The 23,937-nt window shown below is 42.0% G+C and overlaps 1 protein-coding gene across 1 annotated transcript; it reads right to left on the bottom strand.

Annotated features, from left to right (window-relative positions):
• Positions 1 to 15,134: 15,134 nt before the first annotated feature.
• Positions 15,135 to 17,002, bottom strand: LOC133886434 (binding partner of ACD11 1-like). Its single transcript, XM_062326141.1, has 6 exons — positions 16,997 to 17,002; positions 16,466 to 16,585; positions 16,184 to 16,287; positions 16,007 to 16,082; positions 15,803 to 15,892; positions 15,135 to 15,680 (listed from the first exon to the last, which is right to left on the bottom strand). Exons 1-6 carry the CDS (start codon positions 17,000 to 17,002, stop codon positions 15,135 to 15,137), a joined length of 942 nt encoding a protein of 313 aa, XP_062182125.1.
• Positions 17,003 to 23,937: the final 6,935 nt, after the last annotated feature.

Consider the following 23,937-nt stretch of genomic DNA (forward strand, 5'->3'; position numbering starts at 1 on the left):
TGAATACGATCCCCTCCCCCTTGTTGTAGATCTGGATCCCTGTCAAACTGCTGAGGACCTTCTCGATAAAAAATGTTCATCATCTCTACTATAATCGGAAGAACCACCCCTATTAAAGTTGGAGAAAGCATCTCTAACCAAGACCAGAGGGCCATCTCTACCCACCTTCAGTTAATAAAAATTTTTCATAGTGACCATGAGTCGTGTCATGATCTAATAAAGAGGATCACCGGCTAAAATATCCACGTGAACTGATTAATATTTATTGATCAAGGCAAGATATCAAATTATTCTCGTCGCAAACTTGTGAACTCACCTCAAATTTTTCTCTATCATGATCATGATCGAGGCGAGATCTCCAGCACACGAACTGACAAACATGAGACACCATGCTGTGGACGTACTGGCTTCACAAGAGATGACTTGGGTTTTTTAGCAAGAGATGGCTTGGGTTATCTCTTTGTGGCAACAACTCTCCTCTACCTCACTAAAAGCTTCAACGTGGCAAAGATAATGAACATTTAACGTGGTCCTATCGTACGTACACACCCTAAAGCATTCAAATGTATATTTCTTATTGTCACATAGGAGCGTCCTAATTAAAAAAAGGTTAAGGAACACAAATTAAACGAAGACATCAGGAAGAAGCCTAAGGAGTCCGGTTATGGATTCAACAAATTAAAAATTGAAACTCTGGAGCAGAGAAAAAAACTAGAGCAAAAGGCTTTCAAGTGCCCTCTCTTGTGACAACTCTCCTCTATCTCACAAAAATCTTCAATGTGATCCTATTGTACGTACTCACCCTAAAACGTCTAAATATATCTTTAGTATTATCACATAGGAGTATCCTAATTAAAGAAGATTAAGTAACTTAGATTAAAAACGCTACTAAAAAACCTCTGTTAGCTTCGAAACCTCCTTCATTATCGGTTTTGAAGCCGACAGTGAGCAATAGATAGTGATAATCCTCGACTATGACTGTCACTGCTTACCTAGGGACCGTTAGTGAAGGGGATATCATTATCGGCTGAAAATTTCAGCCGACAGTGATAGTTGGACCCCGATTTAACGTTTTTAGGCCGAAAAAGCAATAAAAAAAATCACGACCAAAGATAGCCGAACAGTCACTGCTCACCCGACCGTACCCAACCATTCACAAGTAATATGATTTTCACTCGCATGCGGTAACCAGGACTCGAACTCAAGACCTCACAGCAGGTACGTATGCGTGACCCCTCTAACCATCTCAGATATCGTTCGTTCGTGAGTATAATAGCAAAATCAATCCTTTTGAAATCTTCTGATCAAATATTTGAACAGCTATTTAGACACCTAAATGATCTTTAATGTAAAAGTTATCAATTACAAAGTTATACATCTCGTCCTACAATGTTCATATAAAGTTTTTCTCCATCCGACCTTGTATGAAAAAGTTTGTGTTCAATCCATACAGTATTCAGTAAAATAGCCATAATCTTTTCATACTAAGTCTGATTTCGACGTTCAATCTCTACTTTCGAAACTAACGAGAAGGCACATAAAAAAAAATACACATCGTTAGACCTGTACCTTTCCTGAACTCCAAAAAATGCTCAAAGACCTGTGACAGGACTTATGAAGTTTTTGTCGAAAATTAACCTTATCTTATTTGGCTAAAATTTTTTGAAGACATAGTGCTATGTCTAAAAGTTAGTGTTGTGCAGATGTTTCATCAATCCGAGTTATCAAACTCACGATAAAAATCTTTAAATTTGTAATTTTGTACTTTGTAGCCCTGTGCGTGCCTTTTTCAAGGATTCTTTTTAGTGTTTTATACTATATCTAGGTCAAAAGTTTATGGTCAGGTATGTGGCTCCCTTTGTACTAGCTTTAGATATTTATTTGAGCATGTATATGGCTTTAAATAAAAAAATAATCAACTATAAAGTTGTAGATCTTATCAAGAGCTATAATATCCATATAAAGTTTATCTTCATTCGACTTTATATGAAAATGTTATGGATTTTTTAAGACGAGGTATCATCGAGCATGGCTGAAACTTTATTAAGATTATTTGGTTATTTAAATAACCTCAAACTAAAAACTTTTCAAAAAAAAGTTGTAGATCCCATTGAGGGCTACAATTTGCGTATAAAGTTTTTTTTCATACGACTTTATATGAAAAAGTTATAAATTTTTTAAGATAAGTTATCATCTAATATCACTATCGACTCATCACACGAAGCGACAGTGATACCTATTATCATTGCATGTTCATAACACGAACTAGCAGTGATACTTTATGAACTATCACCATTGGGTCATAGGTAAAACTGACAGTGATAGTTCAAGTATCACTGCCGGCTAATGCTCTCACTCGGCAGTGAAGCATCACTGCCGACTTAAGCTATCAGTCGAGCATCACTGCCGGCTTAAGCTATCAGCCGACAGTGATACCCTTTATCAATACCGGTTCATAAGCTATATTCGCTGATTCTTTTCACACGGCTTTTGAATCGGTAGGGATACATCATCACTGCTGGCTTATTAGTAACTAACAGTGATAGATCGATATATAAGTTTGGTTTTGCAGTAGCGAAAGGAGATGACAAATTGAAATTTTGAAGTAGAGACAATAAAAAGGCAAAAGACGAAAAAACCCAAGGAGTTCATCTACGGATTCAACAATTTAAAAATTGGAACTGCGTTGCAGAAGGAGGGGGGGGGGGAGAAATGCAAAATTGTTGTGACAACTCTCTGCCTCACAAAAAGCTTCAATATGACAAGGTTAGTAGACATCTAACATGGTCCTATTATATGTATTCTCCCTAAAGTGTCCAAATATATCTTTACTGCTGTCACATAGGAGCATCCAAATCGAAGAAGATTAAGTAACTCAGATTAAGAAGGAGCTAGCAAATTGATATTTTGTAGCAAAGAAAAAAAGCAAAAAGGCGAAGAAACCCAAGGAGTCAAGCTGTGGATTCAACAATTAAAAATTGAAATTGTGTAGCAGAGGTGGGAAAAAAAAAAGAGAAAAAGGCGAAATTATGTAGAGAGCAAAAAGATTTGAAATGCAATGTCGCACTCAACACAGCCAACCAAATTTCTTTTGAAAGGGTTTCGTGCTACATGTACATCACGTACACCGGGGTCTCAAGACCAAATGTAGTGATTAACATCAAGACGAGAACCCATCAACTGTCTCGAAAGTCAGCAGCACTGTACACACAACATCTCTCCTATTTTAAAAAAGCAGTAAGGCGTGTTTCGTCCGTGCAGTATATTCCTCCGCCTCTGTCAAATTCCTATGCCCATTCCGTTCATCCACCCAACACTTGTCATCCGATCGCTCGTGCGTCTGTCCGATCGCTCCTTCGCCCGCCTGCCTACCCGCACTGCGCTTACTCTCCCAAACAGCGCCCCCGCTCCTTTGCCCCGCTCTCGAAATCGCCGCCTACCCCCTTTGCCGCCAGCCCCGCCCCCGGCTTCTTCGCCCGGGCCGTCGCTCTCTAGATCCCCCTCACCGCTCCACTCTCGCCTCTCGCCCCCGCCCATCTCCTCCCTTCGCTATATGCTCTCCTCCACCACCACGGCCTCCACACTCATCACTGTCGGCAAGGGCCGCTTCTTCTCCAACGGCCTCGACATCGGGTGGGGCGGGGACGCTGTTGAAGTCGCCCTGCTCCTCACGCGCGTGATTCTCGCACGCTTCTAAGAACGCGCACCCTAACATCCCGAGCTCCCTTCGCTCGCATTTGACGCTGTCCAAGCACGTCAAGTCCCCGACGGCCACCGGCACCAAGTCTACCTCTGCTAAGAAGAAATCATCCATGCCTGCACCCGCCGCGCCACTGCCGCCACCTCAGGAGCGGGAGTGGCGTTTCCTCATGGCGAAGAAGGGTGCACGATGGAGGCACAACATCGGGAGCATTGGAGGCGGCGGCAGGGGCACACACGAGATCAACTTCAACAAGTGTCGTGAGGTCGTCTGCGAGGCGTTGCGCGCATTGCAGGAGGAGTTTTTCTAGGAGGAGCATGCCACGACCACCGCTACCGATGAACAATTGCATCAGGAGGAGAAGGAGGTTGAAGATGATGTGAAAGGTGGCACCCTCGAGAAGGTGCAGGAATGAAGTGAGGTGGAATTGGAGGGAAATGTAAGGTCAGGGTGTTGAGGACGAAAGCGATGGCGATGAGTAGCGTTCCAAATCCCGGTGCTAGCCACGTCAAGCATCTTGTGCAGGCCTTCGCAAGCCTGCTCACCATCTCCGATGCCATGTCCGATGCCGACAGAGCTGGCGAGGGCTCCTGGGCGCTACCCGGGCTACAACCGAGGGTGATCTGGGGCTCCCACCAGTGTTGGTTTTCTCGTCAATAGATTTTCTGAATGTAGGGGCTCTATTCCTCACTTCCTCACTCGATGGCAACATCGACATGTTTGTTGATTTTGAAACAACTGGGGCATCTAGTTTTTGGCAATGCTGAGAAATCAAGTTGAAATGTGCCTTGATTTATATGCGATGAGTGATTGATAAGGTTGTTGATTTGGTTTGTCGAGTTTTGGATTGCTTGAGTTAGTTTGAGCATTTTGATTATAGAGTAACTGGAGTTGGAGTTAGCGAAATATGTTTGCTTATCTCATAGTGTGCAGGTAACAGATGCAACTTGAAGGTCGACGACGGGTGATCGGGGTTAAGCGGGAGCTTGGTACCGGATAATAAAGAAGACCAGGCGGAGTCAAGGATGATCTTAACTGTATATATGGAGGTCAAGCAAAGTATAAAATATAGGATGAAGATGGTGTCTTGACAAATTAAGCGAAAGGGATGTTGGTGCAAGTGATAAGGCGGTTCGAGGGATCAAGAGCAGAAGAGACTTGTTGGTGATCAAGATCGCAAGACGGAGTACACGTGTCGACCTCAGAGCGCTTGCTTAAGGTGTAAGGAAATGACGAGTCACGCTTTGAGAAGCGTGTAGAGGGTTTCACGGTTGGGCTCAAAACCGTTGGAGGATTAGAGGAGCATGTGGCACCATTACGAAGCTTGCATCGAGACGAAATTAAGTCATGAAGACGTCGTAGCCGTTCCATGGACAGAGCAAGAAATATACTAAAATACCCTCGGTGGTAGGTAAGAGTGTAGTACAAGAGAGAGGTATTTTGGTAACAACTAGAAAATTTAGGAGTCAAGTTTTCTAGGTCTATAAATAGAGGGGTGTGACTATAGGAGAGTTAGAACCAACCAATTAAGCCTCTTGTGTCACTTATTTGAGAGCCTAGTGCTAGGGTTTTAGAAGAGAGAAAGATGAGTGGTTAGCCTATATAATATATAAGAGTTTTTGAGAGAAAAATTCTTGTAATCCACTTAAAATAGAGCTGACCTCTTTGAGTAATAAAATTTATGTTTTTACATATGCTTGATTTCTCCTACTTCTAGTCTCTCTCTATTAATTCTCTTGCAAGATTGCAAGTTTTTCTTTTTCAATTGTGATTTTCTTGTTAATTTTTATTTTTGTCTTTGAGCTGCGATTTTTCAACTTTGAGAAGTTATTCTTCTTGTTGCTATATGCATAAATGTTCATATACTCATGTATTTGAGAGGGTCTTGAATGTTCTTTGTCTCTAGACCATTAACTTGGAGAGTTGCTTCTTTCGGTGATTGTCTTTTTACTTTATTCTACGTTCATGTTTCAAGCTTTTGTGCTCGAAGATATATCGAATAGTCTTGAATAGAGTTTATGGTTCATATTTTATCCATAAAGTTATATTGTATTGGAACTTTATTTCTCGCTTTGTTTCTCTAAAATTTATACTTTCGTTTGTGTGTTTTTAAGAAATGTTAGGTAAATAAAGAGTAAACCATCTATATCGCAAAAAATTTATAAAACATCTATTCATCCTCCTTCTAATCACCATTCTTAATCTACAAATGCAATGTTCTGATTTGACCAAAGCTTGTGCCCGAATTTTGGTTGAGCTAGAACGGGAGAACTCCGCTGGAGGCCGCAAGCGCAGGAGAAATATAAGCATACGATAGCTTTAGTTTCTCTTTGGAATCGGGCATGTCGGTTTCTCAAGAGAATGTATGTTTGTCCTGTGATCACCAGTCATCAGAGTCGCTAAGGAGTAGCTGGAACCAAAAACTCAAGGTCACAGGTCTGCATCCGTTCAAGCTAAGGACTGAGGTAATGACCTTTGCTTGATGGTAATTTGTATGATGGATTTGAAGCCGTCATTTACTTCTATAAGTGGCAAGACTGGCTATAAGCTTTTGCTTGTCAGCTGAACCTTCAAGAACCCGTATTTATATACGGGTTTTTATAAATCCACTGTATATATCTGTCATTTGTGCATGACTCTTTCTCCAAAGGCACAGTAGCTTTGTTTGCTTCACACCCAAACTGCACTGCATGTGGTCCTTCGCTTGCAGTGTTTCCTAGATGTCAGTTATTTGTTGCTTTGAAAAAGTATAACTTGGATGCCTTAAACATTGTGAATTATAACTGTACTTGAGCGAATACTATCTAGCATAGCAATTGATTAAAGGTCCTTAATCCATTGGTAGCGCAAAGATGAATTGTTTCTGAAATTTGTTTATGATCATCTTTTTTGCTTGCTTCACCATAAATATGCCATGTTGTAACTTGTCAAATTATATTGGCTCTTATGCTGCATCTAAACATATGGCTTGATAAACTTCACATGCTTTATTTTTTAAATGAGCTAATTAGTCAAAATTGAATCACTATGCCTAGATTGGACGAGCAAAATTCCTGTGGTAAGTGCCTGATATTTTGGTATTTCAATTTTGGCACATTAATTGAATGGCAGTGATCACTTAATTGGCTTTATGGTATGATTGAATCTTCATCCACTCCACAATTTTGGAGTAGTAGATCCCGTGGTGAAGCTTCGCCTAATAATGCACCGGTGGTGGCTATGATGGGAAGAGAGCTCGTGAGGTCACAAGTAATTTAGAGGTATAGAATATGTCATATCTTGTTTATCGACTTGATTATCGACTTGATTACGCTCAGAGTACGATGATTGCAGTTCTATATTTTTGAATTTCTAAATATACGTAGGATTGTCCTTATTTGCATACTGACAATATTCTCTATCCATTTGGTGTATTATTTTGAATGGAATATACCATGACTTTCTGAGTTCATTTCGAGTGTCAAGAGACACAATGCTAATAAAAACCGCTGCATGCATGCATCTGGGTTTATAAAGTGAATTTATTGTTACTGCTTCATTCTATGATTTTGGTTTATAAACGCAAAGTGTTGTCTCCATGTTAAACGCATGTTTCTTGCTAGATATATTGATAATTAATGATGTGCATAGTAGGATGTGTTTCTTTTTTATTGGATGCAAAGAACATAAAGTTGTTCCAACAGAAAGAAAATTATGTATTTATGCATTGTTGTATTTTGATTAACTGGTTCATTTCATTAATAAATAATTAGGTTTACAATTTAGAAATAATCGCAACCTATGAGCACCTTATTATCATATGTAAAGATATGTAAGAGAAGCTTACATCAAACTCTTCTCGTAAGTCATAAACACCCAATAGACTAATTGTGCAAATTAATCTTATTTGATAAATGTTTGATTCGGATACATGATTTAGCACTGGACCACGTGTTTTCCTAACATTTATCGGTTTAGTTGTTTTCCGTGTGTTTTATCCGATCAATAATATTATCTCCTAATAATTTTAGACACCCGTCGTAAAGTACGGACATTAAGCCAGTGTTTTAAAAGAGCCAAACCGAACGGAATCATCGGCAGTAGAGAGGGCATGTCAGTGACTTTTACAAATTTCTGCACTCATACACATACATGTAACAGGGTGCTCAACGTCCAAAATCCAGCCACGCCAGCACAACTGCAAAAGCCTCCGCTCATGTTGCGACCAGCAAGACATAGGCGTAGCCAACCAAAAGCATGCTCGCTCGAGTAGTCGATTTCTTTAGGGAATAAAGGATTTCTTTTTAGGTGAACACATGATCACGAGTCATGTCATGCTCAAAGGACGTGTACCACGGTCACACAGTCAATTTCGCACTTATTTTTCAAATACTATGCACCAATTGGCGTATGACTCGTACCTTCACTCCCTCACTGCCTCTCACTCCACAGTCCACACCCACGTGTCTCGATAACAATTTCAGTTTGCTATTGCTAAATTTTACTCGGGTAAAATAGAGATATCTCTCACTCGATTTTTCTCTCTCCGCTCTCCATCGCTTTCTCCCTCTCCGACGAGCACCGGCCACCTTCTCCACCTCCGACGAACCCTTTTTTTTTTCAGCTCCAGCGAGCCTTCAGGGTTAGAGTTTCAGGGTTTCGGGCCCGGAGTTGGGGGTTAGAGGTTCGTGGGCTTAGAAAGAGGTGCTGGGGAGAGAGATCGGCCCAGCAGAGGAGGTGGTTGGTGGACGGTGCGACGAGGCGGTGAGGGCGCCGCCAGCCGAGGTGGTGGAGGACGCTCGATGAGAAGGGTCGGCGGTGGGGCATCAAAACAAGAGAGGTTAGCGAGCGAGCGGGCGACGGAGGCGGATCCAGCGGTGGGAGCCACTGGAGACGCGGCATAAGGATGGGGCGGGCAGCTAGTGAGATCGGTCGGAGGAGGAAGAAAACAGCTGATGAGATCGCGGTCTATAAATCGAATGAGAATTAGATCAGATTTAACTAGGTGAGAGCTAGACAGACCCTTTCAATTTGCATAACATCATGCACCGTAGCCAACCCCAACATCGTCACTCCTGGTCTCTTGCTCCGCCTCGGATAGTCTCCTTTGTCGACAATGACAACTCTACGCTTGCGTTGCTGATTCTCTCATCACAAACTTGTGAGCCTACCTCAAATTTTGCTCTATCATGATCATGACCAAAAGACGACGTCTCCATCATGCGAACATGTGCCACCATCCCGAGGGCATATTGGCTTCACAACATATTGGCTTGGCTTTATCTCTTGTGACATCTCTCCTCCACCCAAGTGGAGCCTTGTGTATCTATTTCTAAAGGCTTGTAATTAAGACTATGTTGTTTTCTGTTATGCAATGGATAATGGGGAGCCTCGTTTGGAAAAAAAAAACATGTCCTCCTCACAAAAATTTCAACATGACAATGCTAACTAACACGATTCTATCATATGCACATGGATCATTATTATCATTACATAATATCGTCCTAATTAGATAATATTATAGAACATAGATTAAAAGATATCACTAACAAACCCAATATATTAGGCTACAGATTAAACCGTCTAGAAAATTAAAATTATATAGCATAGAAAATAAAATCCTGTAGCCTAGAGAATGAAAAAACGTCTTAATTAAAGAAGATTAAGGAAGACAGGTTAAAACAAGACGTGACCAAGAAACCACCCAAGAAATGAATGGAAAAAAAATGCAAAAAGCTTTCAAGTGCATGTCGCACGCGCTAGGCAGATCTAATTATCAAATTCAAAGGGTTTCGTGCTGGGTGTACAGCCCGTACACAGGGACCCAACCCTGTCCTCCTCACAAAAATTTCAACACGACAAAACTAACTAACATGATTATATTGTATATACACATCTTAACATATACATATGAATCATTATTATCATTACATAACATCGTCCTAATTAGATAATATTATAGAACATAGATTGAAAGGTGTCACTAAGAAACCCAATATGTTAGATTAAAAAATTAAAATTATGTAGCATAGAAAATAAAATCCGGTAGCCTAGAGAATGAAAAAACATCTTAATTAAATAAGATTAAGGAACACAGGTTAAAACAAGACGTAACAAAAAACCACCCAAGAAATGAAAGAAAAAAAACGCAAAAAGTTGTCAAGTGCATGTCAAACTCGCTAGGCAGATCTAATTATCAAATTCAAAAGGCTTCTTGCGGGGTGTACAGCCCCCGTACAAAGGGACCCAACCGGTACACCTGCCCTCTCCTACGTTTGACTGCTATACCTAGACGAGAAACCGGTGCCTCCGAAGGCAAAGCGGCGTTCGCTCGTCCGGCTTTAAGCAGAGCCGAACCGTTCTGTTCTAGCGGTACAGCACAAAAGAAAATAATTTCCCACGCACGCCCGACCCGTGGGAAGCGAAAAATGGCACACATTTTTCAGACAAGATATTTAGTATAAAAATATTATGTTTTTTTATTCAACTTATTTCTTATATGAAATGGAAATATGGAAATAAATCGTAGAATGGTTTATAGGACAATGGGATGTAACTCACAAATATTACATGAAAGGCTATAATTTTTAATTTTAACAATAGTAATTGCAAAACATAAGTATCATATAACCCAATGATAAACCATAAAAAAGCTAACAAAAATAAACATTCGTACCTAATCTAATAGTGTACCGCTGCTAAAACTAACATACCTTATATAAAGAAAATATGTCATGTTATAATAGATGTTCTATACTGAGTATACCTAAGATATTTACCCTTTTTCAAGGCATCGGGGTCCTTCGCGACGGGTCCTCTCCCATTTCTTTTCTCTCTCTACTTTGCGTACTTCAGCCACGGCGCGCTCCTTTGCGGTATTCATGATGTGCTCCTTCTCTTACCATTTTATCCGTAGTTCCTTCTGATGTCGCTTGTACTTGCGGCGTTTATAAGCTTCCCACCTTCACCGTATCTTCATGTTCACTCACTATTTCTGGTGCTCATTTTGCTTCATATCCAGGTATTGCATGAAATCACAGATAGGTGAAGAAGACTGAACAAATGAAATAAGAGAAAAGATCAGTAAGACAGTGTATGAAATTGTATGGAAAGTGCTACATGAGTGATCTATGTCGCTATACCAGTAGGTACTTATACAGTCTATGTCGAGACTTATCGTACTGGTAGTTGGCACATATAAAAAAGCATAGGCTATAAATGTAGGAGATGTCCTGGGACTCGTAAAGCCTACGACAGTAACCACAGAAGCATATCGACGGTTCAACCCCTGAAAAATAAATAGAAGCACATCGACGGTTCGACCCCTAGAAAATAAAAATCCCTCAATATTTCTTGAAGCATATGCCATAAGTTTAGAAGATGTCCTAGGATTCGTAGCCAACGACAGTCACCACAGAAGCACATCGACGGTTCGACCCTCGGAAAATAAAAATCCCTCAATATTTCTTTAGGTGGCTTTAGTGAAGCTGAGGAAGACATTGCAGTTGAGGGAGCTGGAAAAGAAGTGGTGTATCTATGGATAAGGGTAGGTGTATTTATAGTGGCTAGAGCCTGGTGCATTAACTAAGTGCATGGGTTTGGCTGAGAGCTGAAGCATAGGATTTCATATGAAAACTGAAAAAGTTATGACATTGATGTTTGGTGTAGTTATTTTATTATGAAAAAATTCAGCAATGAGTTATTATTACCTCTGCAACAAGGCATGTAATTCTATAAAAAATATTGGGTATAGAAAAAACGTATTGATAAAATAATAAATCCTGATCATTTCATTGATGAAAAAAATACATCATATATAAAGATCATAGTAAGAATTCATTATATATATGTGATTATAGAATATAAGGTAATATGTATCGACTCGTGTCCTACTCATACACAATCTATAATAAGTTACAATTACATGTTATACTCTATCGCTAAATAAAACATACCTTATGGAAAAACAGACTGTCGGGTGCAAGAAAATATCTACTGGATTAGTGGACTATAACATGTTAGTACTTTTCGAGCGTTTAGGCCACGAAAACTCTGACATATTAGTGTTTTTCGTGTGTCAAAGCCGCGACAACTAATTTAAACCATTTTATTATATCAACATGAGGTTCCCACAAGGGTTTTCGAATATTAGGACCATAAAAACTCATTTTTCGCTTTATAAGATGGTGAAAACACAGATCGCGTCCTGGAGACGTGAAAACGAAAACGAGACCAGATCACGAATATATATTATTTTTGTAAATTTCAATATTTTCGTATTATTTTTAAAACTTTCCGTATAAAATTATAATATTAAAAAAATAGCGAGCCTGCCCCCGCGCCATACATGCCCGTTCGCGCATTGGCCCTGGCCATGCACCGGCAGAATTTTTTTATTTATATATTTTCGCCCACGTACTTATCGTCAGTTAAACTGGTGATATGTTCAGAAAAATAAAAATATTGTGTTTCAATATTTTCAAAATTCAAAATATTATTGAAATAGTTATAAAAAAATCTGAAAAATATTTGTACTTTAGAGGATGAAAAAAATGTACCTACTTGCCGTTACTGCAACGTATAATCAATTGGTTATGTAAAAAAATCCAGCCACGTTATTATTCACTAATGTGGTAGATTTGCCGGTACAAACCTCTCTGTTCATGTTGCGATCAAGGCATGGATGCGATCGACTTGTTGATTTCTTTGAATTTAAACATAAATTCACCCGCAAAACCTAAAACTTAACAGTGCAATAATTGTTTATGTAATTATTATTCCTTTTCTTTTACATGGGTGAGTGGGGGTATTTCTAGATATACATCAACCATTTTTATTGTCATTACACATTTGCTTTTTATCCACATAAATATTCCTACCAACAGTAGTGAATGTTTCTTAGTACTTTCAAGGATATTATAATCATTATCTACATACATTGTTCTAAATAATAGAATCTTGACACATGCCGAGGTCCTAGATTGGACCCTTAGCACCGAGACTGCTAGCGATCTTCTCTTGAGTCACCTCTTGTCTAATTCTGGCTAGCTTATGGATCCCTTCAGAAGGGTCTCGCACCATCTCCTTTTAGTTTTCGGACCTATATCAGATCATTCGTCCTTCAGGCTTTATCCAACCCTTCGAGCTTAGGGTTTCGCTAGATTGTGTATCCTTTAGGCTTCATGGCATTCCTTCGGTCTTGAGGTTTCGCTATACTCGTCACCCTTTGAAGTTTGTCACACCTCTTTGACATCGGGGTTTCGCTACGCTCTTCACCTTTCGAAATTCATCACACCCTTTGATCTTTTGGCTTTGCCTCCGAGTCTCCATTACAATTTTTAGGATTTAGTAACTGAAATCAATGAACAAGGTCTCACGTGATACCATTCCTCGAACACTTGATTTAATAGTTTAATATGACTAGAACTCGTCGTAGCTTGTTGGGCACTTCCGCACTTTGTTTGAAATCGGAATCCCAAAAATCCGTTCGAATTTCTGTTGGGCAAATTGACCGATTGAAATATCTCTTGGGACAAAAATCCTGAACCCCCGTATTGGTAGGCAGTTACTAGTCAAATCTTGTGCGACTATTAACTTTTACTCGAATTGGGAAAATGAAAACGAGTTTGCTATAGTTCACTTGGACATTTCTTTCTCCATCTCACCAAGTTTTACAAAATCGTTTGGACCCCCAAAAATCACTCGCTGGTGGTTACCGGAAAATTGTGGTTATCATGATAACCGAGCAAAATTCGGTGAAAATTCGCTCAAAATTTACTCGATTAAATTTAAAATTCGACGAGAATTCAGACCGAATCAACCAAACGGTAACCGGTCGGTTTGCTACGGTTACCGACCACATTTAGCGATTTATTGAGTGGGTTTTCCCATTTTTTGAATTATCGTTACCCATTCGAATTCATCGGTAACAGTTCAGTTTTAGCGATTTATTGAACGATTTTCTCGAATTTCAGTGAAGTTCAATAAAAAATCAAAAAATTACTCAACCTTGTAAAATCAATAACTAATTCATCTGAGCTTTGAATCAAGTAAAAAAAAATTATTGGTTTCCTTGTAACATGATCTACTTGAAAGTTTTTTGTGAGAAAATGTATTTTCTAAACCTAGTTAAATGCACATTTTACTCTTTGCTAATCCAAAAATTACGAAACCAATTTTTTAGTCTTCTTATATGATCCTATGTCATTTAAAAATATATGGACTTATTTAATAGTTATTATTACATGAAGGATTATGTAAATGTGTTACAACTAGATTAATTCATAACTAACCTATCACATCTCAAAATTAGTGAAACCACTTTTACCAGTCTACCTATACTATGATTTATGTAGAAAAAATAATGGTAAAAATGAAAAAATTAATTACAATGCTATTTTTTAACATATTCACTTTATGTTTGTGAATTTTGTAAAGATTATGGAGAAATTAATAAAACTCTAAATGAAGTGAAATCAATTTTAAAGATCCTCTTAAGATACTCTTACAAAAAAAACATATATTTATATTTTAAGATTTTCCTTAACGTAAGTTAATAAATAAGCTGCACGCTTTAACTTTTTTCTTTTTCTAAAAACTTACTTCTTATAGAATATGATGCAAACGATATTATATTTGAAGTTTTTTCAGATAAGGTCTTAAAATTGTCTCTAATTGTTTAGAATTTTTTTTTAATTTAATTTTAAAAATCGATCGGTTTCTATTATCCTATGAAACGGTAAACTCGGTTACTATAATTTTTGAGGTAACCATTAATAAGTTGAACCCAGTACCTCACCAGAATTTTTGTCCGTCCGATCTGTATAGAAATCCGTGCGAGTTGTTGGGCTGTGGGGATGGACGTGTGAGGTCTTATTGGGGCTTTTGGAGATTGGAGCATTTGATGGGCTGCAGGGTGGGTCACGATTTGGGTTGTGGACATTTTTATAAGTAGATTTCTGTTAATTTTACAGTTATTTATGTGAATAATTTTTAAGTAATTTTACTACAATTAAAATTCATCTTTCAAATTTGATCGCCAGATCTAGTTTTCTTTTTTTAAATACGTTTACAATATTAGTTTATATTTTTGTTACAATCATTTTTTTTATATATTTTAAAAGTACAGGTGTAACAAAAAGTTCGCGTGTTAGTCCTTATTAACAGCCAAATTTTACTCAACTAAAAGAGAAAACTAATTCGAACCATCAGATTGAAATATAATGGTTTGCAAAATTTGAGTGAGACCAACTCCAGTTTCACCCGTGAGTTATATAGACAGGTAAAAAAAAAACTAATGTTTGTTGTGCCAAAAACACCATATATCTATGCATGCAGTTGCATTGCTAACTTATTCTGAAAAAACTTATTGCATTCTTATATAAATAAATCCAAGTAAAAAATCTGAAGAAAAGATCATAACTAAGTACTAGTACTCCTAGTTTTTATTTCTTTTTTACATTGTCTTGTTCTTTTGGTCACCTGCACCTGGCGCGGGCTCCGCAAGCCCATGCACGGGCACATCGACATGCACCGCCTCTGCGCCGGCGCCGGCGCCGTCCACCATGCCCTGCTCGGCCTGCTCCACCTTCTCCATGGTCATGGCGCTGACATCGGAGGCGGCCCTGGCGACGGCACCGACGGCGGCAGATACCCACGCGGCGCCGCGCGACGCGTAGGGGCTCCCGGCCACGACGCCCTCCGCCGCAGCGAAAGCGTCCCGGGCGAGCTCCGACACCTGGAACCGCTCGTCCACGCCGCGCGCAGCGCCGCGGGCCACGGCGGTGCCCAGGCTGAACTTGTCGCTGAGCCCCAGACGGCGGTCCAGCGACGCCACCCGCGCCGTCGCCGACGACAGCAGCTGGTGCCGGCCGTCGAACGACTGCGCCCGCTTCAGCGCGTCCTTGCTCAGCACAAAGCCCCTGGCCAGCATCGTGCTCACCACCTCCTCCGCTTTCTTCACCGCTGCTGCCCCGGTCGGCGTCAATGGCGAGCTCATATCCTTTGTTAATTGTCGTTTCCAAGCACAAATACACCAATGCAAATTAAAAAAAAAATGTACTTAAAATTAACACAACCAGAAAGGTTAATCAATTATAAGTGATCAAGAACACTTGCTCTTACTTTTGTGTTGCCATGAGAGTAGGCTTCTGGAGGGAGCTCATAGTCTTCCACTGGTGTGATATTCACTGAAACGTCAGATATGCTTGCTCCCTGCAACAACGTACAAGAATTTCAATATTGCAATTTGAAATCAATATAGATCGAAAAATGATTAATTTAAAATAAATGGTCAAAGATGTAAGATGCCAAGATGTTCGTTCATACAGAGAGGAGCAGAGCTGTGTCTGCACCATGGAACTCCTTGAAGGTGACATAAGCAACCTGTGACGTCTCTGATTCCCTGTCATGATTCAGAACAGAAAAAAGGACATGGGTGGTAGCAAGGAGATGGGGGTATTTGCGATGTGGTCGGCAAACTGGATGATCAAGCAGGGAGCAGACCTTCGCATCTCGACATACTCGATCTCTCCCGAGAAGGAGAAGAACTCCTTCATGTTCTCCGCCGTCGCCGAGGGCGGTATGTTGGTCACCTTGATCGTTCTGGCCTGAAGCAGAGAGAAGACTGAATCAGAATGAATCCTAAAGAGACGGTTCTAGTATGCACACTATTACATTCATTTACATTGTCAGAACTAAAAAATCTTAGCAGTATGGTTCCCAGTAATTTGGACGTGGTAAGTGGCACTAAGTGACATCGTCATTTTGGGGGATGATCTCACTTACATCTGACACGTCAATGGTCCAATTGGGGGATGTGCAGAGTTGTGGTGATGATGGTGGTGAAGTGCTGCTAAATTGAGGAGGAGCCACTCCTTTCCCCAAATAGCCCGGGTGCAGCCGGACCTGCAGCGTGAGACATGATGATCAGGGGCTTGATTTTCTTTTTTCTACAGATAGCAAGATCTTCTTTTCTTCTAGATTTCTGCTGATCCATTGATGATCAGCGAAGCAATACAGCTAGATGCAACAGTGACCCTTTAAGTGGTTCTGTTGTGCACTAGCACTACAAGAAAAACACATGACACAAAGTATCGATCCTGTTATGTCTAATGGCGCTTGTGTATTGTGAAATTCGATTTGTTTGCATTCAAGTGGATCCGAAAGAAAAATCCCATTTGATCGAGATAACAATGTAGGGCGATAGATGTGGAGATCGATTGCAAAGAATCAGAGAAAAAAAGATGCTTGAAGTAGCAACTGGAGATCGTATACAGTTAGCAGTAATTAGCAGTACATGCATCTGCGATTACTCACCGCCATAACGGCTCTTGCGTCGACCGAGCCGGGCTACGGTGATCCGCAGCGATGCGGCAGGGTAGATGAATGCTCTCTCTCTCTCTCTCTCTCTCCTGTTCGTGCACTCCAAAAAGTCTTACTATTTACAACAGAAGGAGAGAGAAATGCGAAGCATGAGTGGAGCAGCGGGAAGTTCGGTTTAGTCCAGTACACGGGTGGGGAGGAGGAGCAGACTCTAACAACGGGCCAAAACCGGGTCCAACGGGTTCATTGGCAGGACAGGTTGAATCGAAGCCATGGCCTGATCCACAACCATGGCTGGCCACCACCTAGGCGAGTGTTTATGAGCAGCAAATCCGAGGTGGGAAGGATTATCTATGAGATCAATTGAGCTGAAACCTTGGCCTAATGGGCAGGAGTACTTGAGCAGCAGAAGCGTGGTAGGATTTTTGCTTGCTGTGACAGATCAAGTGTTGAGCTGAAAGACATGGCAATATTCCGTGCGAACATGCACAATTGCATGGCTGCTGATGGTCATCACACCCATGAAGCCGATCGAGCTGACACTGTGACCAGGCACATGCTTTATAGAAACAAAGATGGAAGTGATTAAAACCGCTAGAATCAGAGGTGAGTTGCTGCTCCTTTGCCAAATTCAATCAAATGGAGTTAGTGCTATGGTTCAACTGCAAGTGCGATGGGATGAGATCCTGGTGGAATGCAATACATCGGCTTTGGAACAAGCTGAATCTTAAGGAGGGAGGAATGCCATGATAAGTGCTTTGGGATACATTACTCATGGGCTATAGGCCAAGGAAGTTGTTGGTTGGTCTATGGCGTGGGGTACAAAGGAAGTAGCATCAGGAACTATGTTGGGAATCGACATAGAACAGGTGCTTCTTCCTAGTTTAGGTTGCTCTTCCTAATCTATGGTTCCATATCTCCTAATTTGCATCCTAAAACACCGTGTATCTAGTTTAGAGTTTTTTTAATTATAAGGATGATGCACATGTACACAATATAACACACCCAGACAACACTCACACACCCGCGAGCGCGCCTTCTATCACACACCTTCAGATAAAACACTGAAAGCACTCACGGATGTGTAAAATGTGAGCACTAGGATTTAAACCCTAGTAGGTGGAATCGTATCCCCGTGTCTCCACCGCTACACTAAAAGGTGGTTCAAATGTATCCAGTTTGGAGTTTGGCAATACAACTCTTGCTCGAGTTGATCGGTGCTTGATTATCGGATTTGTGACAGGATCAGACGCTTTCTCGCTCACCGACACGGGACACACACTGCTTCAATTGGCAGTAGTTGGATGGATCGGCGACGGAGACACACGCCGTGCACTACTAGGGTTTTGTCGTTGGTTCCTTCTTTCTTTGCCAGGGTGGTGCAATTCGCTTCGAAATGAACCTGGAATCCTGGAGCGGATCGGTAGGAGATCGTGTCCGTGGGCTGCTGGTAGGGATGCAAGTTTTGGATTTTTTGGGTCATTGTATTAATCCAAAACTCATTTAATTGAACTAAAGATTCACCTTCATCCAATTAATTTAAAAAAATAAACTAAGTAGTGACCTAGAATTACCCATTAAATACCCACTTAGATCTCGAGTTTTTTTTATATATTTTTTAGTTAAAATTTAAATAAATAGATGACGGGGGAAAATATTTACAGAACTAGGCGCCCGCATCCCTCTCAGGGGGCTGCAGCCCTCTGAGAGGGCGGTTAGGGGTCCTAACCGCCCCCTGAGAGGGCGGTAGGCCTACCCGCCCCCTCAGAGGGTGGCTGGGGCCTTCCCGCCCGGCCCACGCGCTTACTGCCCCCTGAGGGGGCGGGTAGAGCTCCTTACCGCCCTCTCAGGGGGCGGTAAGGGCTCCGCCCACCCCGCCGCGCCGCACCGGCCCCCCACGCTCTCTCGGCTATAAGTAGCCCAAAAAATAGGGAAAACCTCATAAAAATCGAGAAAAAGTGAAATTTGAGAAGAGAGGGAAGTAGAGAGGAGAGGAGAGGGGAGGAAGGAAGGTCGGCGAAGCCTTACTGCATTTGGGCTGTAGATTTGAAGAAAAAATTCAGGTAAATTTTTTTTCCTTTTTATTTTTGTTAATTAGTTCAGTAGTAGTATATGACATAGATTTTAGACATTTATGACCTAGGGTTTAGAAAATTGTCAAATTTAGTTAGAAAATGGTACGATAGCAGTTAAATATAGAATATTATTTTTAGTATATTATTTTTAGTACATTATTTTCCGTATGTTATTTGTAGTATATAGTTTTTAGTATATTATTTGTACCTGTGGACGTATGAGGCAACATTTGATAATAATTTGCGAACAAAGGGTACCATTTAAAAACTATTTTATCCGATAATCAGAAATATAGTTTGTTGTCTTAACATGGGTTATATTTGCGGGTGTTTCCAGGGATGGCAGACAAATTAATTTTTCAGATATATTATGGTGAGGGTGAAATTAGGTACGGTCCCAACGGGGTAGATCTCTCTGGATTTCGTCATGTCATGAAGGGACTTAGTAAGGCTAATGAAAGGAATATTGTGGGTGTATGCAAATGGCTCATGCGGTTTTTCTAACTGGATCCGCAGCAATATGAGCTGAAGTTGAAAGCTGTTCTAAGCCATGCTAGTCAGGGATACTTTGGTGAGCTTGTTCCCATCGAAGCCACATCAACTTGGAGGCAGTATGTAGATATATGCTGTGAACGTGGCCTGCCGCTTGTTTTATTAGCTGAGGCGTACTTGAAAGATCAAAATGAGGTGAACTCTGCAGAAGCAGTAGCAGGACCAAGTGAGGCAGTGGAAGATGAGTCAGAGGCGGCTAATGTAGGGTCCAGGGAGGAGGATGGTGATGTTCCAGAGCTGCAGCCGATGGGTGTAGCTGATGAAGGGGAGCACATCCCTAGCATCATTGAAGATATGGATTTGGAGGCTGAAGAGTTGGAGGAAGGCCTTGCCGATGGGGATTCGTCTGATGAGGAGGCTAATGCTCCAGTTCCTGCAGAGTGGCGGGATCAAGAATTTTCGAAGTTGGTGGTTAGCGAGGCTGACCAGGCACCGTGGCAGTACCATGAGAATGAGGTGTCACAGGGTGCTATGTACCCTACAAAAGAGGCAGTTATTGATGCAGTAAAATTCTGGTCGTTGTCTCTTCGTAGGCAATTCAAGGTTGTTAAATCAAGTAAAAGAGAGTATGATGTGAAGTGCTTGGTTCCTCAGTGCCCTTGGCGGGTGCACGCATTCAGAGGGAAATGGGCAGACTACTGGCAATGCTCAATAGTTAAGGAATATAATTGTCACATTGAGGAAATAGAGTTCGCCCACCGGAACTTGTCTTCTGCTTTCATTGCAAATGTTATGTATGGAGAGATTGTGGACAACCTAAGGTATGAGCCACGATCAATAATCCGTGCTATTGAGCAAAGGTTCTAGTACACAATAAACTATGCGAAGGCATGAAGGGCGAAACAAAAGGCTATTGAGATGAGATTCAGTACATATGAAGATTCGTATCACAATCTACCTCGTCAATTAGCCACAATTTATGCAAGAAATCCAGGCAGCTACTATGATATTAAGCATTACCCCTCTACTGATGTGGAGTACAACGGAAAAAGAGTGTTGCAGCGTGCTTTCTTTGCATTCGGTGCAACTATCAAAGCATTTAGATATTGCCGACCCATCATATGCCTAGATGGAACATTCCTGACTGGAAAGTACAAAGGGCAGATTTTGTCTGCAATAGGGGTTGACGGTAACAACCAAGTCCTGCCACTAGGGTTTGTGTTCGTGGAGAGTGAGAACGGGGACAGCTGGTATTAGTTCCTAGAGCGGGTGAAGCATGCAATTGTTCTTGACCGACCAGATGTGTGTCTCATTCATGATAGACATGCAGGATTGTTGCAGGCTTTGCTGGATATGCAACATTGTAGCGTGCGACGGGGTGTACCAGTACAGTGGCCAGATCTCAAAAGCAGGTGGTGCATGCGCCATATGGGTGCGAACTTCTACAGACAGTTTAAAAACAAAGAATTAATGAAGCTCTTCAAGAAGTTGTGCAATCAGAACCAGCAACGTAAGTTCAACGCATTATGGGCAAGACTTGATGAACTGACTCTTAAACAAACTGCGGAGGCTGCACCTAACGGTGAGGAACCAATAGCTCTCGGTCCTCTCCCAACCGATACTCCGCAGATTGTAAGGAGATCGGGCTCATCTATTAGGAGCTTTTCACAATGGATACGCAATGAGCCGAATAAAAAATGGGCTCTGCTGTACGACAGTGGTGGTGTCAGGTATGGAGTAATGACTACAAACCTTGCAGAGGTTTATAACTGGGTCATGCGAGGAATGATGTCCCTACCACTAGTTGGAATTGTAGAAGGCATTTTGCATGAGACCTGCAAGTACTTCATTGATCGGTATGCAGCTGCTAAGGTTGTAATGGAGGACAATCATATGCTTTACGGCCGGATGTTGTGTGAGTACATGGAGAAGACAAATAGGAAGGCCCACATGCATCTCGCAAATCAAGAGGGCACTGCAGAGCACAGGTTCAGTGTCCTGTGTCGGGATAAGGGTCACAGGGGGGGGGGGGGTAGACGGGAGCGGCATGTTCAAGAGTGTGTGCTAAGGAGTGGGACATGCATATGTAGTTGTCAAAAGCCACAATTACTCCACAAACCTTGTACACACGTCATAGCTGCGTGCGCGGAGCACCATATGCTTCCGAGGCAATATGTGTCACAATATTTCATGAAAGATCAAGTATTGAACACATGGAACCAGGAGCTGTATGGTTACGGCATTGTTGACACTTTTACAAGTAACCCAGGGGCTGCAAGAATATATGTGCTTGATTTGGGAAAAATGAAGAACGCACCGGGGCGAAGACAAACTCGTCGGATTCGCAACGATATGGATGAATCCGAGGCTGGCCCTAGGATCAAGCGATGCAGTCAGTGCAATGAAATAGGTCACACTTACAAATATTGTCCCAAAACTGCAGGCGGTGATGCACCTGTTGTCTAGGTGAGCTTCATTTGTGTTCAGCTAGTTTTGTGCCATTTTAATATGTGCTAATTTCGCATATAGTTAATTTCGCATATAGTTAATTTGCATTGAAAGTATATTGTTGTTGTATTTATTTATCAATGTATTAATGTACATGCCTTTCAAATGCAGAGATGACTCACCCTTCGACCCCGGAGCTTTTGGACCCTGCCAAGGCCACCTGGTTACGAGGACACTTGTGCCGTACGCCTGGTCGATAGTGGAGGACGTACCGCAGTTCAGCTGGGCATCCGCTGTTCTTGCAGCGACGTATAGGGCGCTCTGCAACGCATGCACGAAGAAGGAGGCACTAGCCACTTTCGCCGGGTGTCCACTTCTTCTTCAGCTGTGGTCGTACGAGCATTTCGCCATAGGCAGGCCGGTGGTGGATCGCTCCCCGTACCCAGAGAAATGGTACGGCGAGACGGACGAGGACGCGCCCACAATGGCCTAGCTGTGGTGTCATCGACGGGTACATATTTTACATTAACAGTTTCGTTCGTACTATATTAGTCGCTGAATATTTGTATTCATGTTTGTCACTCAGCCACACTGGGCCCACGAGCAGCCTCGCAGCGCATACGAGCATTTTCGTACCCAGTTCGACAGGCTACGTCCCAACGATGTGGTATGGGAGCCATACAGCGTTCGGTCCATTTCCAGTGCACCGCTTCAGACACAGCCCACGCACGACGAGCCCTCGACACCGGTGGTCCCTACTAGGCCTACCAGAAACGTCGGCCCACCCGACCCCCTCACCTACTCCAGGGTCACGTGAGGGTTAACCAGCGGCATCGAGACCACGATGGGGCGCACGGGCGACAGCAACGAGGGAGGCATGAGTAGCATTTTACATGTAATGTAACTAACATATGCATATTCGCTTCGTGATGTACTCCTATGTATTAAGACACGTTCACTTTGTATGGTCGACTTAGCATTTCGTAAATGCATTTCATATTCAGACACGTTCAATGAAGAAGTGACCACAGCACTAAACTTTAACCATGACTTGACAACACATGCCTCCTGCAGCAGGCTTTTAACAAGATGTGACAACACTACCCAGCTTTTTCCAATCAGTAAATGACAACACGGGTACCAATAAACGTGGAATCTTTGATCATGGGCAACGACAAAACTTTCCCATTCTTCAAGATGGAATCCGATGCTCCTCCCAGCAGCTACGCCCATGCCCTCACTCCTTTCTTCAAGACCGAATCCAATGCTCCTGCCTCCCCCAACTATAAATAGCCGAACCTCCTTACGGTGAAGCATCGCTCGTTTCTCATATCTCTCAAGGGCAATGTCTTCCTCAGCTCCATCGAGCTCACCAAAGAAACATTGGGGGACTACCATACCTGAAGGTCTCGAACCACCAATGTGCTTCTGTGGTGACCTTTGTAAGCTCCACGAATCGCATGACATCTCATACACCTATGGACTGCGCTTCTTCATGTGTGCCAACTACGAGTATGACAAGCCTCGCCATGCAACAACTGGTTATCGACCGGTACGGTAACAGATATCCGCCTCGTCTCTTCCGATTACGCACCCTCTTTTACTAACCGCTCATTTTGTTCCATTTGTTCAGTCCCCTCCACCGCTTTGTGATTTTATTCAGTGGCTCGACAATGAGCAAAATGACTCACAGAAGCTGTGGGTCGACATGAACATGAGGTGGAGAAGGGAAGCCTACGCACGTCGCGAGTACGAACAACAGCAAGAGGAGCTTCGCATCAAGCGGGAGGAAGAAGAGCGTATGAGGAAGGCAGCCCACGATCGTACCGTGGCTGAGGCTCGAGAAGCTGAGAGGGAAAGGAAGCGGGAGAGAGCCCGCCGTGCTAAGGCGGCAGGTCCCGATGCCCTCCGAAAGGGAAA

Source organism: Phragmites australis, chromosome 12 (genome assembly GCF_958298935.1).
Source record: "Phragmites australis chromosome 12, lpPhrAust1.1, whole genome shotgun sequence".
In the NCBI taxonomy this organism is placed as follows: domain Eukaryota; kingdom Viridiplantae; phylum Streptophyta; class Magnoliopsida; order Poales; family Poaceae; genus Phragmites; species Phragmites australis.

Bases quoted from the DNA above. Each gene is read 5' to 3' on its own strand.
- LOC133886434 (XM_062326141.1), bottom strand. The intron at 16,288-16,465 runs GTAAGTGAGATC...TCTCTGCTTCAG, and splicing joins GGACCATTGACGTGTCAGAT to GCCAGAACGATCAAGGTGAC. The intron at 16,083-16,183 runs GTCTGCTCCCTG...GAATCATGACAG, and splicing joins GAGTATGTCGAGATGCGAAG to GGAATCAGAGACGTCACAGG.